The sequence below is a fragment of the Lepisma saccharinum genome, chromosome 12, assembly GCF_977018435.1.
Source record: "Lepisma saccharinum chromosome 12, izLepSacc3.1, whole genome shotgun sequence".
Classification (NCBI taxonomy): domain Eukaryota; kingdom Metazoa; phylum Arthropoda; class Insecta; order Zygentoma; family Lepismatidae; genus Lepisma; species Lepisma saccharinum.
Genome location: NC_139240.1, coordinates 65860512 through 65875545, shown reverse-complemented (window position 1 = coordinate 65875545; position 15034 = coordinate 65860512). Strand labels below are relative to the sequence as shown.

Sequence of the window (15034 nt, the reverse complement as noted above, 5' to 3'; positions counted from 1 at the left end):
CACACATGGCTTTGGGGCAATGGCAGCAGAAGAATCTGTTTATTCCTCGCTTACTTGAAGGGCAGAATGCACAAATCTTCCTTCCTTGTTGTTGTTGAGCAACTGCATTAGTTGTTGGCATTTCCACATTCAGAATGTTAGCGAAATGTGGTGACGTTATCGTGGAAGGTTTTGTATATGTAGAGACTGTTTCGTCCACCAGACGATGCAATATTAAAGACACACTGAAGGAACACTTGTAAAAGGACACTGATACTTCCCCGTCAGTCTCCCCGACCCAAATGAAGGTAGATGAGGAGGGGAGCAGAAGAGTTAATTGCGAGAGAGGTGAGACAAAAAAACTGCACCGACCGCATAGTCTGCCAGATGACGCGTTAGCTTCCTAGGGTTGAATGGTAGACTGGAGTCTGAACTTTGTATGCAACGCCAAAGTATTTTCAATTCAATTTGAAATTTACAATTTGTAAAGTATAGAATAATAATAATAATAAAAACAACAAAAAGAACTATAATAATAATAAAAGGTAAAATATAAAATGTAAGTTTCAATGATGTAAGAGCAAGATGTAAAATTTTACTCTGCTCCCGTGAGAAAAAATCCTGCGAGCGACCTTCACCGAAATTAATTGAAAAAAACAAACAGGTATGTGGATACATAATCAAATTTAGTGTGTATATTAGTATCTTACATTGTCTAAATTCCCATAACATGAAATTTCTAGTTGTTTAAAACAACTCTACACACAAACAGCATGATAAAAAACTAAGAGTTTGGCCAAGCTTTCGATTCCATCTTGGAATAATCATCATGGCTGGTCGAGAGACGATGAAGGGCATCCTATTCTGCTTGCGCTACTTCCTGTATCGGCCGAAGATGATGTTGTGGTCTTGTGGTGTTGATAAGTTCTTGCTTGTTGAATTGAAGAACTTACCAATGCTGCAAGACCGCAACGACATCTTCCGGGAGAGAGAGCAAGTAGCATCAGCGAAACTTCAACCATATCCCCTTCGTCGTCTCTCAATCAGTCCTGATGATGATTCCAGAATGGAGTCGAAAACTCGGACAAACTTTTAAAGTGTCTTGTATTGTGCTGTCTTTAACAAGTATGTTGCCGGCACGTGACGTAAGAAATTTTTTACTGTCATAAATTTTTTAGTCTTATCAACAATGCTAACTATATCATATGTTTTTGTTTTTCTTTGTAGGATGTTCATATTTATGAAGAAAAAAGCTTTATGCTGCCAAAGGAGATGCATACTCTTCAAGGTAAAATCCACGAGAACATCATGAAGGAGTGCAGCCCTGTATCAGTCATAACGTCCCCTCTAGTTATCAAGACGGAACCAATAGCCACCATGGAGTGAAGATTAGGTGTGCGGAACAAGTTTGTTCACCGGATTCTTTGAGAAGCCTTAGAGGATGAACATTTGGGAATTGCATTGCTTTCGGTAAACGAAAAGGCATTGCTTTTTCCAAAGCAGAAGAATGGCTGTAAATCTGTTAATTTTTGCTCACCCAGTAAATCCCGAGCCAGTGAGAGCGTTACGATGTTTCTTTGTTTTTACTGCTTTGACTTGTGTTTTAATTTGTTATTGCTAAAACTTACTGCCGGTTTGTAAAAATAAAAAGAACGAACGTGCATTGAAGAATGCATCAATTCCAGTACATAGGGGTGTTTAAGGGAGAGCCGATGGATGGATGGATGGATTTTGGTTTTCGTCTTTCTTTTAAGGTGCAGTGGCTATCTTCGATTAATACAAGCATTGTATTCGTAGTAGGAGGTTTAGAATACCACTGGCAAATAATTTTATCAATTTTTCAAAGTACAAAATGAAAGGTGCTGAATTGTACTCGGCACAATCGTCATTTGTTTCCAATGGGAATTAAATAGTGTGCATTCAGGGCCTGATATCTTGTGTGCCCTCCTTGGAGTACTATCTTACTTTGTGAAGTGGCAAATTCCAACCCATTCAGCACGTGAGACAGATGTAATGTAAACGAGACATTGTAACATCCCAGAAACTTAAACGAAACAATGCGTGCTGTACGGGAACTGGTTTCATGACATCTGCATGATCTCATTGTCGAAGAAGGCAAAGTAGATGGGGAAATAATCATGAGATGGCGAAGATATAAGGAAACGGGTAGAAATGTAGTTACGGTGCTAAAAAGGCTAGGTGAGCGTTGTGTGGATTTACCTGTAAGAGGTATTTTTTTTTAATTTACCAGTGTTTTTTTTTTCATCAAAATGAGAACAGCAGACCTTTGACTGTAAATAGCAACATATATATTTATGTGCCAAGAGAATTTTGTTCCGTCTTTTCTTTTATTACGTTTCTGAAAGCTTTATCTGAAAGGAAAGGAAAAATTAACCACATAAAACTTTCTTAGAAAGGAAAATGAGTGGGATATTTGATGAGCAAAGACCAAAAAAATAATAACTAACTGATATTGGCAGCTGCTGCTTGCGTACATCTCCTGGTGTGTTATTCTTGTACAGTTTTCTTAATATTTTTTTTTAAATGGGGGAGATTTATTTAAAAAAACAAGCTGGTTCATACTTATAGGTGTACATATGCATATATGTGTATATATATTTTCCATTTTTTTATGAAACTTAATTTCTGTTTTCATTCGTTTCTTTTCAACTTTGGTTTGTACAAAGCATTGGTAACGTGGTAACTTTTATCTGTGTTTATTTGATGTGCAAATGTACATGAATGTGTTGTACGAGTGCGTTTTTTTTTTTGTGAGAATATTTGTACCTGAGAGAGATTTTATTGCCATTATAATAGATCTCTGTTAAAGGGGAATTCTTGTTTTAGAACAGCATTAATTTCAAATTGAGTACATTTTGTACTTTCGATTATCAGGATATGTCAAAGAAGAGATTTCTGTCCGAAAAAAGCTTGCAAATCCAGAAAAATGTTGCCGTTCTGAAGTTCAAACATGAAATGATAGTTCTCTGAAATTAAGATTATTTTGTAGTTAATTTTTGGAGCAACCAAGTACACACCTGTACATATGCATCATGTCTCTAAATGTGGGAAGAAATGAAGTTTGACAAACAGTCGCAGGAACCCTCTGCCAATATTCACTGCCACACGTTGCTCTATTAAATGCTCAGAGCAGATGGTGGTCACGGTATAATGCGTGTGTATATATCATCTGTATAGACCATTCCTTAGTGCGTTATTGGATAATTTTTTTTTTTCGGAAAAGGTTAAATCTAATGCTCTATCTGCAGTTGTTTTTTTCTTTGTATCAAACTTTTATACAAAGTATTCCATGAAATAAAATAGGAAGTCAATGATGCTCCTGTACGAGATAGATACATATATATATATTATATATATATATAAATATAAATAGATTTTGTTATTGTTTTTCTTGTATGTTAGTATATCCATGCCAATCCCTTGTATAAACTGTCCTCCAAAAATGTACCTGATATATCCTGCGTTGCTATCATTTTCTAGTGCTGTTGACGAGGATATTTGTGATATCCTGACAGTTGATATCTCCAGTATGATTTTTGGTATCAGAGGTGTTCGTTATGACATAATGTGGAGCAATAATACACATATTTACAAAACGTAAGAAATGGCATCTTGAAATGCATGTTGTTGTTATTTACTCTTTGTTGGTGATCAAATAGACTGAAGGCGAAAAACAAGATGTACAGTCACTATTTTGGAAGATAAGCTGGTATATATACCCCGAAAAATAAATATGTAATCAAATTGTTGAACAGAACTGTTAGTTATAAGTAGACAGAAACACAAGACATACTGCAGTGTCAAATGTACTGCAATAGCTAGTATCTAATAGCATGTACATAAACTATGAAGCCATGAACTTGTACATACCATGTAATTCAATGATTGAAGGAAGGGATAAGGTCTGACATGAAAGAATTTTGAAAGTGGAATTTCTCTAGCTTTTGTTGGATATAAATTAAGTAACTTTTTCATTTTCTGAATCCTCCTTGTACATTTATGAAAGAAAAAATGTTAAAAAATAACAAATGGCAGAATTTGTTGCGATTAGTAATCCATGCCTCTAAAGAAAGCATTCGTTTCCTACTTGGAAATACAAAGGATAAAAATAATCTAAAATGTTATATTTTTACTTACGTGAAATTTAGAAAATTTCGCACTTCCGCATTGCACAATTTAATGGTTAAATCCTATTAATTTCGAAGATCCACTGTCATGGACGTCCGCAGGATTTTTTCCAGGGAGGGGCAAGGAAGGTATTTTTTTCCAGGGGGTGCAACATGGCATATATTCCCCAAGAATAGTGTTCATCCCTCAAAAAACATAGCTGAAATTTGAATTTATCATGTTCGTGCAATAATTAACACACATTATTGTGGCTGAAATGAAATTATATGTGTGAAATATGTAATTTTTGGTTGACTTTCATTTTCCAGGGAGGGGAGGTATGGCCCTCCCTTGCCCCCCCTTCCGGACGCCCATGTCCACTGTCTTCATTCACAAAAGGGTACATCGTTTGAAGCGGATATGGTACCGCAGTTAATTAATAGGATTTAACAATTAAATTGTGCAACACGGAAGTGCGAAATTTTCTAAATTTCACGTAAGTAATTTTAAACTGCGTTTACCGCAACCATCATGAAGTGTTATATTTTATTTTTGTACACAGGAAGTATTTATAGAAATTGTCTGTCATAATAGAACCAGATGAAATTTTGTTACTAAATCATTTAATTTCTCTATGCATGCAAATGTTTCTTCTTTTATTCTTACCAAAATGACACTTAGTAATATTACTTTCATTTGACTTTAAAAGCTGAAGTGTGAAGAACTTTAAGTTCGGATAAAATACCAGTGACTTTAGTTTTGCACTTCTTGATTACACTTCGAAGCAACTTTGCAACTTCAATGCAATCGAGCAAAGCAACCCGACTCTTGCTAAGGTTTTCATAAATGATGAAGCAGTCTTGAGTTCAATATCAATATCATCATGCTCCTTCATAAATCTTCGCACTGCATTCTTGTACGTTGATGAATCCAAGAAATCTTTACCGTTTGATTTGAACAGGGGCTTCACGGGTCTTGCTGTGTGAAAACATGTCCTGTGAAACTTGCCGGTATCATTGGCATTCTCGCATCACGTTTTGACTTGAAGCATTCCCCTTTAAGAATAGCTCCATCTTTTGTTTTTTCTCCGAACTTTGGATCATATTCTGCTGGCCCTGGATTACAGCCAGTAAAATCATTGAATCGGTTGCTCTTCGCCTTTAGAAAAGGCAATTGTAGACATGTAGCAAATGAAAAGAATACTTGAGTGATAAGTAATCAAATCTCATAGAGGATTTTTGATTTGGACTATCAGTCTTATCTTCCTAGATGAGTTGCAATGTTGCCAACACCTAATTACAAATAATCTGATTTAAGCTCTTGTTTTTTTCCTAACTTTTTCATGAAGAATGTCGAAGTCACTTTAAACGTAAGAATGCTGCATTGCGTGAAGTAAAATTTCAACTCAAAAATTATTTTTGAGATATTTTTAAGTGATTTGCTTTCATTTTTCTTCTAGTCGATGTAACTTTGGCTTCAAAAGCAGTGGGTACTAGTCACCCATCTTTACATATTTTAATCTGTGTAAAATTCACGGCAATGTATTTTAGAAGACTTGGTCCAAATCTGAAGCGTGTAAATTATTTCGGAAAGAGAGGAAAAATTCATGCTAATGGCTGACTTTACATTTTAATCACCTATTCAGAGTAAATCTGAAAAAAAATTCCAGTATAGAACTGCTTTCATTTACACATCTTTTATGAATTTCAAGTTGGAATTTTGTTATCTTAATTTCCATACAGTGTTTATGTGAAGTAAGAATATCCTGGAAACACTTTCAAATTAGTTTTTTTTAATGTTCATGGAATTGAGTTACATCTATTTTCTTTTACCTGTTTGTTTGCACCAAATTTGTCATTGTTAAAAGTATACTTGAGAGATGGTTGTTGACTAATAAACACAATCAAAAACAGGAAAGAGCAGATAACTTGTTAAGAATAATTTGTATTTGGATTGTCAATTGTTTTTTTTTCCCCCCTGTAACACAAACTGACATTAGGTAATATTCTTTTCATAGATATAGTCATTGCATGTTTGCTTGCTTAGTTATGACTTAATATGCTGAAAAGAATGCAGCTTTACTTGGTTTAATGCTAAGCACCAGTAATTAAGTTCGATAGAAATAGTTGCAAGAGTAAAGGCTCTACGAGCGTGTGTGCATGTGTGTGTACATAGAAAAAAAATGCTATAGTGAATTTATTTTTATATTGTACCTCAAGTATTTGGTTATTAGTTTCTTTGGTTTTTGAGCATGTGTGTGTTCGCGGATGCGTTAATGTGTGTGTGTATGCGACTGTGTATTTCTGGAGGTTTCAGTTTTTATCGTAGATGGTTTTGCTGAATTGAGGTGCAAATAAAAAGAAAATGATATCTATGTGTACAATGAAACCTGTGTACATAAGCCATTATTATTATTATTAAAAATGGTTAGTATACCACTTGGTTGAAATGTTGTATTTATAAAGTACAAATTCACACTTTTTTTTTTTGTCTGCTCCTATTCTGCCAGTTACGTAATGCCGAAGGAAATGATCTTGTATTCATTTTTGCAGTTTTATTATTTCTTGTAAAGTTCTATCACTGCACTTGAAAATTCTGCTTACTTCTATTTGGCCACGATTGAGCAGCTCGGAAGTAAAACTTGATAACTCGGGGAAACTATAAAACAGAAAAATGCAGTCATTGTGGCTTATTGGTTACTCAGACGTTCCCATGTGTTTGTGGCTATCAGCGGCTACTGAAGAAACTTTATTCACTATCATACTGCAACTTTAGACATAGCAACTGAATCCAATTTGAACAGTGTGTGCGTTATCCAGTTTTACTCCCAAGCTGCTCAATTGTCAACATATTCTATGCAATTTTTTTTCAATACGGAGAAAGCAAATCTATCAGAATTGGACTATAGCATAAAAATAATATATTTAAAACTACATATATATGGTTGTATGAATTATTAATTGGAATTCAATATTTACTAGTCGAAAGAAACTGATGCAGTCTTTTCCCAGTGTGATTTCAAAATGGAATGTATGATGTACATCTAAAAGAAAGATGCTTTTTTCTTCTACAGTTCTCTTTTGTTTATTTCCTAAGGACTTGGTACAACTTAAGAGCTCTGTTGCCTTAAGTGTTTGTATTGTAAAAAATAATACAAATTTTCCTTGTACTGGTTGGAACATTTGCCAGAGGTATTTTGAAAAATAATAGAGAGAGAGAGAGAGGTTATATTGAAAGAAATAAGAAGTTCTGTTTTGTAAAAGAAGGAACTTGTTTCTGAAGATGCTTTTAAACCATGCTCATGGTCAAATGTTAAGCTGCTAGTGTACTTGAATGAACAAAGATGTCTTTTAACCTGCTTCAGAAACAACTTCTTGGCTACTGTTTACCTTATGTCTGTAATATTACATTATTAATGTTGCAAATTTGATAGAGCAATTCCGTAATGCGAATTGCCTGACGTGTTGCTCTCATATAATATGAGCGAGCATTCATGTCAATAAAAGTGATTAAATAAATTGGTCTAAGTCACATGTGATAGAGCATTTTCATTGTCTCAATGATATTCCCTTCTACCAGTGCGAAGTCAGTTTACCGGAAGGGTGCAGTGGTAAACCGACTTATGCCAACCGCTGTATACAAGTTGGTGCATATTGTACAGTGGGATCCATGAGTATTAGCATGCAAATTGTCCATCACCATGTTCGTGCACTTTATTTGACCCAATAAGGGCTTCAAGAATTAAAAGAACACTCAAAACAAGCTGCAGACAACTTCTGCACCAGCATACATAAAAATTCATCGCATAAAAATGCACAGGATGTAAGAGAAAAATTGAAAATAGTCATGGACAATTTGCTCGGTAATACTCGTGGATACCACTGTACCGACCAGTTTTTTTTTTTAAAGTAACAGTTACTATTTTTTAAAAGTAACTAACTATAACTAGCTACAGCCAACCTCCATGGCAGAGTGGTTAGAACATTGTGCTATGATGCCAGTGGTTTCAGATTCAAATCCCAGCCTGATCATGCATTTTCTTTGTGAGTGTCCACTCCTACTATCCTCATCAACGCGATTAGCCAAAAGTGGCAGAAAAGTAATAAATAACTCAAATGTACTATTTTTAAAAGTAACTGTTACTTTTTTGCAATAGAAGTAAGATTACCAGCAGTTACTTTCCGACAAATTATTAACTTGAAAATATGTTAACATGGTTAAATTTGGTAACTGTTTCAAACTGTCTCTTCTCTGGATGGTAAGGTAAATGGGTTTTCAATGATACCGAAGGAAGTTCTACAAACTTCGTGCAAAAATTTGAAAAAAATAACTCACTTTTAACATAGTTTTAAGTGATTTTTGGTTTGTGCAACGTTTAATGATTGAATGCTGGGAAAAGAGTTTGTGAATACAAAATTTGCATGATCTTTTGCTCTAAACTATATCCCATAGTAGGGCTAAAACAGATCAAATTGCAGTTATTCACTGAAAGAAATCTCTGCACTGGCCACAACCTGTGAAAAAGCAAAATGATTATGTATAATGTAGAGAGCAGCTATAAAGAGACTACAAGGTATGAATGAATGGGAAAATTGGAAAAAGAAATAATAAAAATAAAATAATGTTTCAAACACTTACATTATTCTGAATTTTGCAAGTTTGTAAAAATCATTGCTCTAAAAGCAAAAATTCGAGTATAATTTAATATAAGATTTTGTAGAACAGGAAAATTATCTAAAATATTCAACACAGAAAAAAACCCTGCAAATCATCCTTTCTAACTAGGAAAAGGACATTTGCACATCCATAAAGTAGCCTGAGTACCAAAGAAGTAAAAAAACTATACCAACTAGGATAAAATGAGTTTCCTAATAAAGCTGCCCTCTACTGTTGGAAACATGAACTAACTGGAAGACGCCATTTTTAAATATGGTTCCTCCCGTTTGATTTACAAGGGGATTAAGGGCAGAAATCTTTTCATGTGGACAAATTGATTTAACAATATGGCTTCTGAATTGTGTTGCAGGAAAAAGTGCACCATCTGAATTGGCTAGATACTCTTTGTGGTGAAAACTTTCATCTGACATGGATGCCCCCTAGTGGCAATAACATGAACTAATTCAAGGATGACAGAGGTCAACTAGAGGACTTTGAAGGTCAAATGAAGGTCAAAGCAGTAAAATGGGGTAAATTAGGAAAAATTGCAACTTTCATGGAATTTTGCAGATGACCTTGAAACTGGTTGCATAACCTACAGGTTCCACCCCTTTGTGGAGTGGACTCTTCCAGTCGATTACACAATGTGCTGGTTGCCTACACTCAAGGAGCAGTTTCCTTCCCTATCTAGAATGAACTCTTCCAACCGATTGCACAATACGCTGGTTGCCTACACTCAAGGGGTAGTTTTCTCACCTCTCTACAATGGATTCTTCCAGTCTCCTTACTTCCCTTTTAGAATGGATTCTTCCAGGCAAGGGTCAATTACACAATAGGCTGGTTGCCTCATATCAAGGGGTGGGGGGGAGTTGATGATGCTTTACCTTTCCTCAGAACAAACTCTTCTGGGAAAGAGAGTCAATTTTCAAGTGGGGAGGAGCACTGTACAAAAAGATGGCATAGGTAGCTACTTGCAACAGGGCAATAGTTCATTTTTATAACAGCAGATGGCAACACATTTGAAAATTGTATTTTACGACTGGAAATAAAAATGCTCCAAGAGCTTACTTTCTAGTGTTCTTTTATTTTTTTAAAGAGGACATATGGCAAATGTTACATTTTTCATGTGCTTAGCAGCCAATAAGAGGGAGTTTTTTAAATTGATTTTTTAATGAATACATATTATTCATAAATACTTACATTCTTAGAGAATAGTATTTCCACACAATTTGTTACTCAAAATATTTTTTCTAGGAGACTCTTATCAAAGATTTCTTTAGTTAACCTAATATTCATATTACAAAAATTGAAATAAATTTTAACCTGTCAAAATATTTCGCAAGTTAATTTTATTGCATTCTTAGAACTAAGTACAGTTGTCCAATACTTATGCTTGCAGTAAATTTTGAACTTTTAATGTTTTGCATTCTAAAAACTTCCTTACTTTTCATAGAGTTTTAAAAACCAACTTTTCAACAAAAGGTTCTTTTTTGGGGAAAATGTGTCCATTAAAAAATTAAATCGATTGGAACACTTTCTTTTAATTCTAAGGTACACTCATTATCACCTGTAAACTAAACTACCTCTCTTCACCCCCAGACAGGCTGCAGTAAGAAGAAATGTTAAAAGGAAGGAAGTTTTTAGATCTTAAGAAATTACTAGTGTCCAACTATAGCCACCTTTATTCAAATGGAGGCTGGAGTGTTCAATTAGGCAATACTGCATAATTTTCTTGCTCTATTTTCAAGATTGCATAACAGGATTGCCCAGCCTCACTCGGAATAAAAATGGCAGTGCTCAACCACATTTATAGTGTGTACTTTTGGTAAAAAAAAACAACAAAAAAACAGGACACTTGGTAAGGGTTACTATTGTGGTAGAATAAGAAAAAGCATATCACAACATTTTCTGTAATGTTTTTTATTATCTAAGATTTATATTTACATAACTATGGACTTTGGGAAAGTTCTACGTCACTTTAAAACAAAGTATCACTTGACAAATTTCATATTTTAGTTGAAGACCCACTGGTAGTTTATTTAATCCACTGCACTCAAGATTAGCATTTATGCAAAAGTGAAATTGATCAAAAGCTTTGATAATTTCCAAATTATCAAGTCTCGTATATCCCAACCATGACAAACATCTACAGCTATTAATTTTGATAATTTCTTCCTTTGTGCTGAAAAATAAATGTAAAGTATGACTGAGCAGATGATTCCTGTTGCACCTACAGGCACTTCCACATTACAGCACTTTAAAATGACTTTTCAATTGGTTATTTCAATAGATCTTTACCATGAACTCAAATGCTGCCGTTCAAGGTGAAAGCTACATGCTACTGCACAGGAAAGGTAAATTTGAATCAACATTGTACAAGGCTAAACTACATAAAAAGATGCGTTTCTAACAAATCATGCAGGTGGTTTCGAAAAATGTTTGATACATTTAAATACTGTTCAGCAATGCATGAACTGGGCCAAAGATTTCATCTCAGGATTTCATCCTGTTGGCTTTTCTGCTAGCGTAGTTCAATTTTCGTAGAATACTAATATAGCCGACCTGTGTGGCAGAGTGGTTATCACAGCACTTTATGATGCCAGAGGTACCAGGTTCGAATCCCAGGCTAGGCGTTCCTTTGAGTCCCTTCATCACTCACACTCATAGTAGAGATTAGCCAAAAGTGACAACAATGAATCTGTAGTGCACGACTGAATACAAACATTATAAATATATGTTTTCGGTGTGTATATAGCCGAAAACAAGGCCTCAACTAACAAAAAGTTAGTTTTAACCTGATGTTCTCTAGAAATTCTGTTGGTGGTTCCCAGCAAAACCCTACAGTAGAATTTTTAGTTGTCAAAATATAAGGGACTTTTTAAAAAAAGTTCACACAGGGACTCATTTCTTAACAGCAGCCATGGAACAGTACTTGAACTTATTGGATTAAATTAAAATAATTTCTGAAGCTATTGATATCTGCTGTCTCATGACAAAGGAGAATGATGTTTACGACTGTCTATGAACACAGTTGCACCATTGTTTGCCATTTCCCCACACTAAGGCCATCGAGGATCATGCAATAGATTCCAATGTGTTTGAACAACAGTTTATCATCCAAAAACTTACCTTTGCCACATGTTGATGTTCATATAGGCACGATATACAGTGTACCAAAATAGTGTTTACACTAACATTAATAACAGGGCCACTAATAACAGCAATTATGAACTTTTTTATGGTTCACATACCTTAAAGATATAGACGTTCGTTGGCAGCAATACATCATTTGCAACACTGTAGAACAGATCGAGGATATTGTTTCAAAGAGAAGGGAAGCACAAGTAGTCACAATCATTGCTCAAAAGAAAAACTGCCATTTTGTGCACACTAACGCCTACAGCCTGAGGGACTGTGATGGAACTAAGGACAACACAATAACTACATGCTCTAACACAATCAACATAGACATCGCAGCTTACAATACAAGTCCAGTCCAGTTATCTTTAGTAATTTCTCTGTTATTAACATTCAAAGAGTGTAAACACTATTTTGGGACATGCACTATACATGTCTCACATTGAAAAATTAGCGGAAGAATACTTTTATCTTATTTAGGTTCTCCAAATTGTCACATTGACCTTGGCCCAAAAATTTGGATAAACAAAAGATGGTTGATGTTGAGACTATTCTCTTATAGTTATCTTCACTCTTCTGGCTTCCTTCATGTTTCATTAATTTTCTACTGTTGATTGGATGAAACTGAATTACTTACCCTCCTCCAGTAATATCAAATACTGACTAACGACTTTAATCACAGCCTATTAATAAATTAGCACTTTAAAAAACAACACTATTTTCAATTTGTACTAAAAATACGTAAGATTACTGTACTGTAGATAAAACACACAATTAATATTTTTCAAATGCTCAAGAAACACACATGGCTACATTGCTCGTACACTAACAGTTTTAGTATGTTAGGAAAAATTATATAAAACATTATCTTTAATTGAACTGAAAAAAAAACTGCTTTCTCACTGGGATGTCCTCCAAAATACAAGAATGAAAAATTACAAACTGCAGTCGTAAATACAAAAATTACGATTTTTTTTAAAAAAAAATCAACTGAGAAATAACCGACTAACGTTGGTAGAAAATCTCACTTTTTATAACCATTTTCCAGACCTTTTTATACATATGAAATATACTGAGGGACAATGCAGGCTGACCATTCTAGATTCTGTCATATAGAATTATTTGTTTCATAACATTTTTAACAAGCATCCAATTACATATGTGTACTGTACCTTGTTAAATAAAACCATGAAATCAACATTTAATTGTTCTCCATATGTAGAAGACACCTTCAATTTTCTCAGCTTTGTGGTCTCATTCATAGATCACAAATTACTTCTCACAATTAACAGGAGTGGAAACAAGTCAAGTGGTCCAAATTACTAATTCAACTGTCCAAAATAACAAGAACATTGACAAATTACTGACCAATTTATTTACATCATATCAATAAATCATCCTAAAAGTCAAAGTGGAATTTCATTTGTTAAAAATATTTTCTGGCCTCCACCATCCCCACAGCCAGTCATTACACATATTTATTAACGATAAGACAATGTTTTAATTATTGTACAAAACTATGCAGTCCCAGAAAAAAATTAGAGACATTACTCTACATTTATTTAAAAAAATACTGACATTACTGACCATTTTTTTAAAATAAAAATACCAACATTACTGACCATTTTTTGAAGACAATACAGACAGTTTTTTTTAAAGAAAATACAGACATTATTGACCATTTTATTAAAAACAAAATACTGACATTACTGACCATTTTTTAAAAATACTATATTGAAAAACTGACTTTTACTGACCATTTTCCACCCCTGCTTATGGCACACACAGGAGTACCTTTATCCTTCCTTAGTTATTTAAAGCAACTAAATTAACATTCTTAAATATAATGAAAAGTAAATCCACTGCCCGAGATTCAAAATCCAGATGCTGGTTTTACAGCATCCTCTTGAATCAATTCATCAATATAATTTCCCAGAATATAAATCTTCAGAAATGAATAAAAAATTACAAAGAAACAACCAGCCCAATGCCAAAATTGGAGTTCTGCATATATTTAGATGGGGAATACAAAATTGCTGGCTTCACTTGCACAAAATTTAACTGCCATCAAGCATGTCTTTTTACAGTGTCATATCTACATTCCACAGATATGTGTGTTACATTTTATATACATTTTCACACATTTATGAATTTCTTTCTGTAACAATTTTTTTTTAAAAAAAAATATAATATTGCATAAACATTACTGAAAACACATTTGGAATAGATAATATAAACCAGGGGTTTCCAACTGGCGGCCCGCGGGCCGCATGCGGCCCCCGTCGCCTTTTTCTGCGGCCCGCGAAGCCAGTTTGCAAAATACGTTAATTTTATTTATTTTTATTAAAATACGTTATATTTTTACTGAAGGAACGGAAACTCTGTGAGGAAAGACCATATCACAGGTAGAATTGATTTTGCAGTCAATAATGATAATCACAAGAATCTAAAGTGACGTAACTTTCTCTTCACACCCCTTCGCTATGTGGAATGAACTCGCCCGCTTCCGCGAAGGCTTCACTCTTTGTGTTTAGAAACAAACTGCGGTGCTATACAGATCTGTTTCACTACGCACGAAGTACGAAGAGATTTCCAGTGTTCCAACTCGGATTGTACTGTGACTGATTGTTAAAGTTTGTGCAAATATCGAAATGAGCATATCTCCAAAAAACGTAAGATTGAAAATGAAAATAGCTTCTCTCGAACCTGAATTGCGTGATTTGCAAGGCGATGTGTTCCTTCCAACTAGGCAAGAAAAGAGGCCAGAGTTTTTCAAATACCTTTCAAAAGAACGCTTTCCAAACCTTCGTAGTTTTCTGCAAAGAATGACATCCATGTTCGGCAGCACATACACGTGTGAAAGTGTTTTTTCTTCAATGAAGTTCATCAAGAACCGCTACAGAAGCAGACTGGCAGATTCTTCACTCCTTCACCTTCTGAGACATTCAAATACAGAAATTCAAATACAACTTTAATAAAAGAAGCAGATCGGGCTCAATTTTCACATTGAACACTTACTATGAAGTATTCTTATTTGTATGGTGTCTCTTTAATTTCTATCAATTCATCAATAAGTATTGGCTTTTTGTTAAAGAAATTGTAATTATACAATTTTGATTTGTAATTCCATTGT

The 15034-nt window shown here is 34.4% G+C and overlaps 1 protein-coding gene across 1 annotated transcript in view; it reads left to right on the top strand.

Moving 5' to 3' along the window:
- Positions 1-7645, top strand: part of Snoo (Sno oncogene) — a 101266-nt gene extending 93621 nt beyond the window's left edge. Inside the window, exon 6 of the mRNA XM_083132547.1 lies at positions 1207-7645. Within this exon, the coding sequence (XP_082988673.1) occupies positions 1207-1365 (159 nt within the window). The 3' untranslated portion in view covers positions 1366-7645. The remainder of the gene's footprint in view (positions 1-1206) is intronic.
- The last annotated feature ends 7389 nt before the right edge of the window (positions 7646-15034 follow it).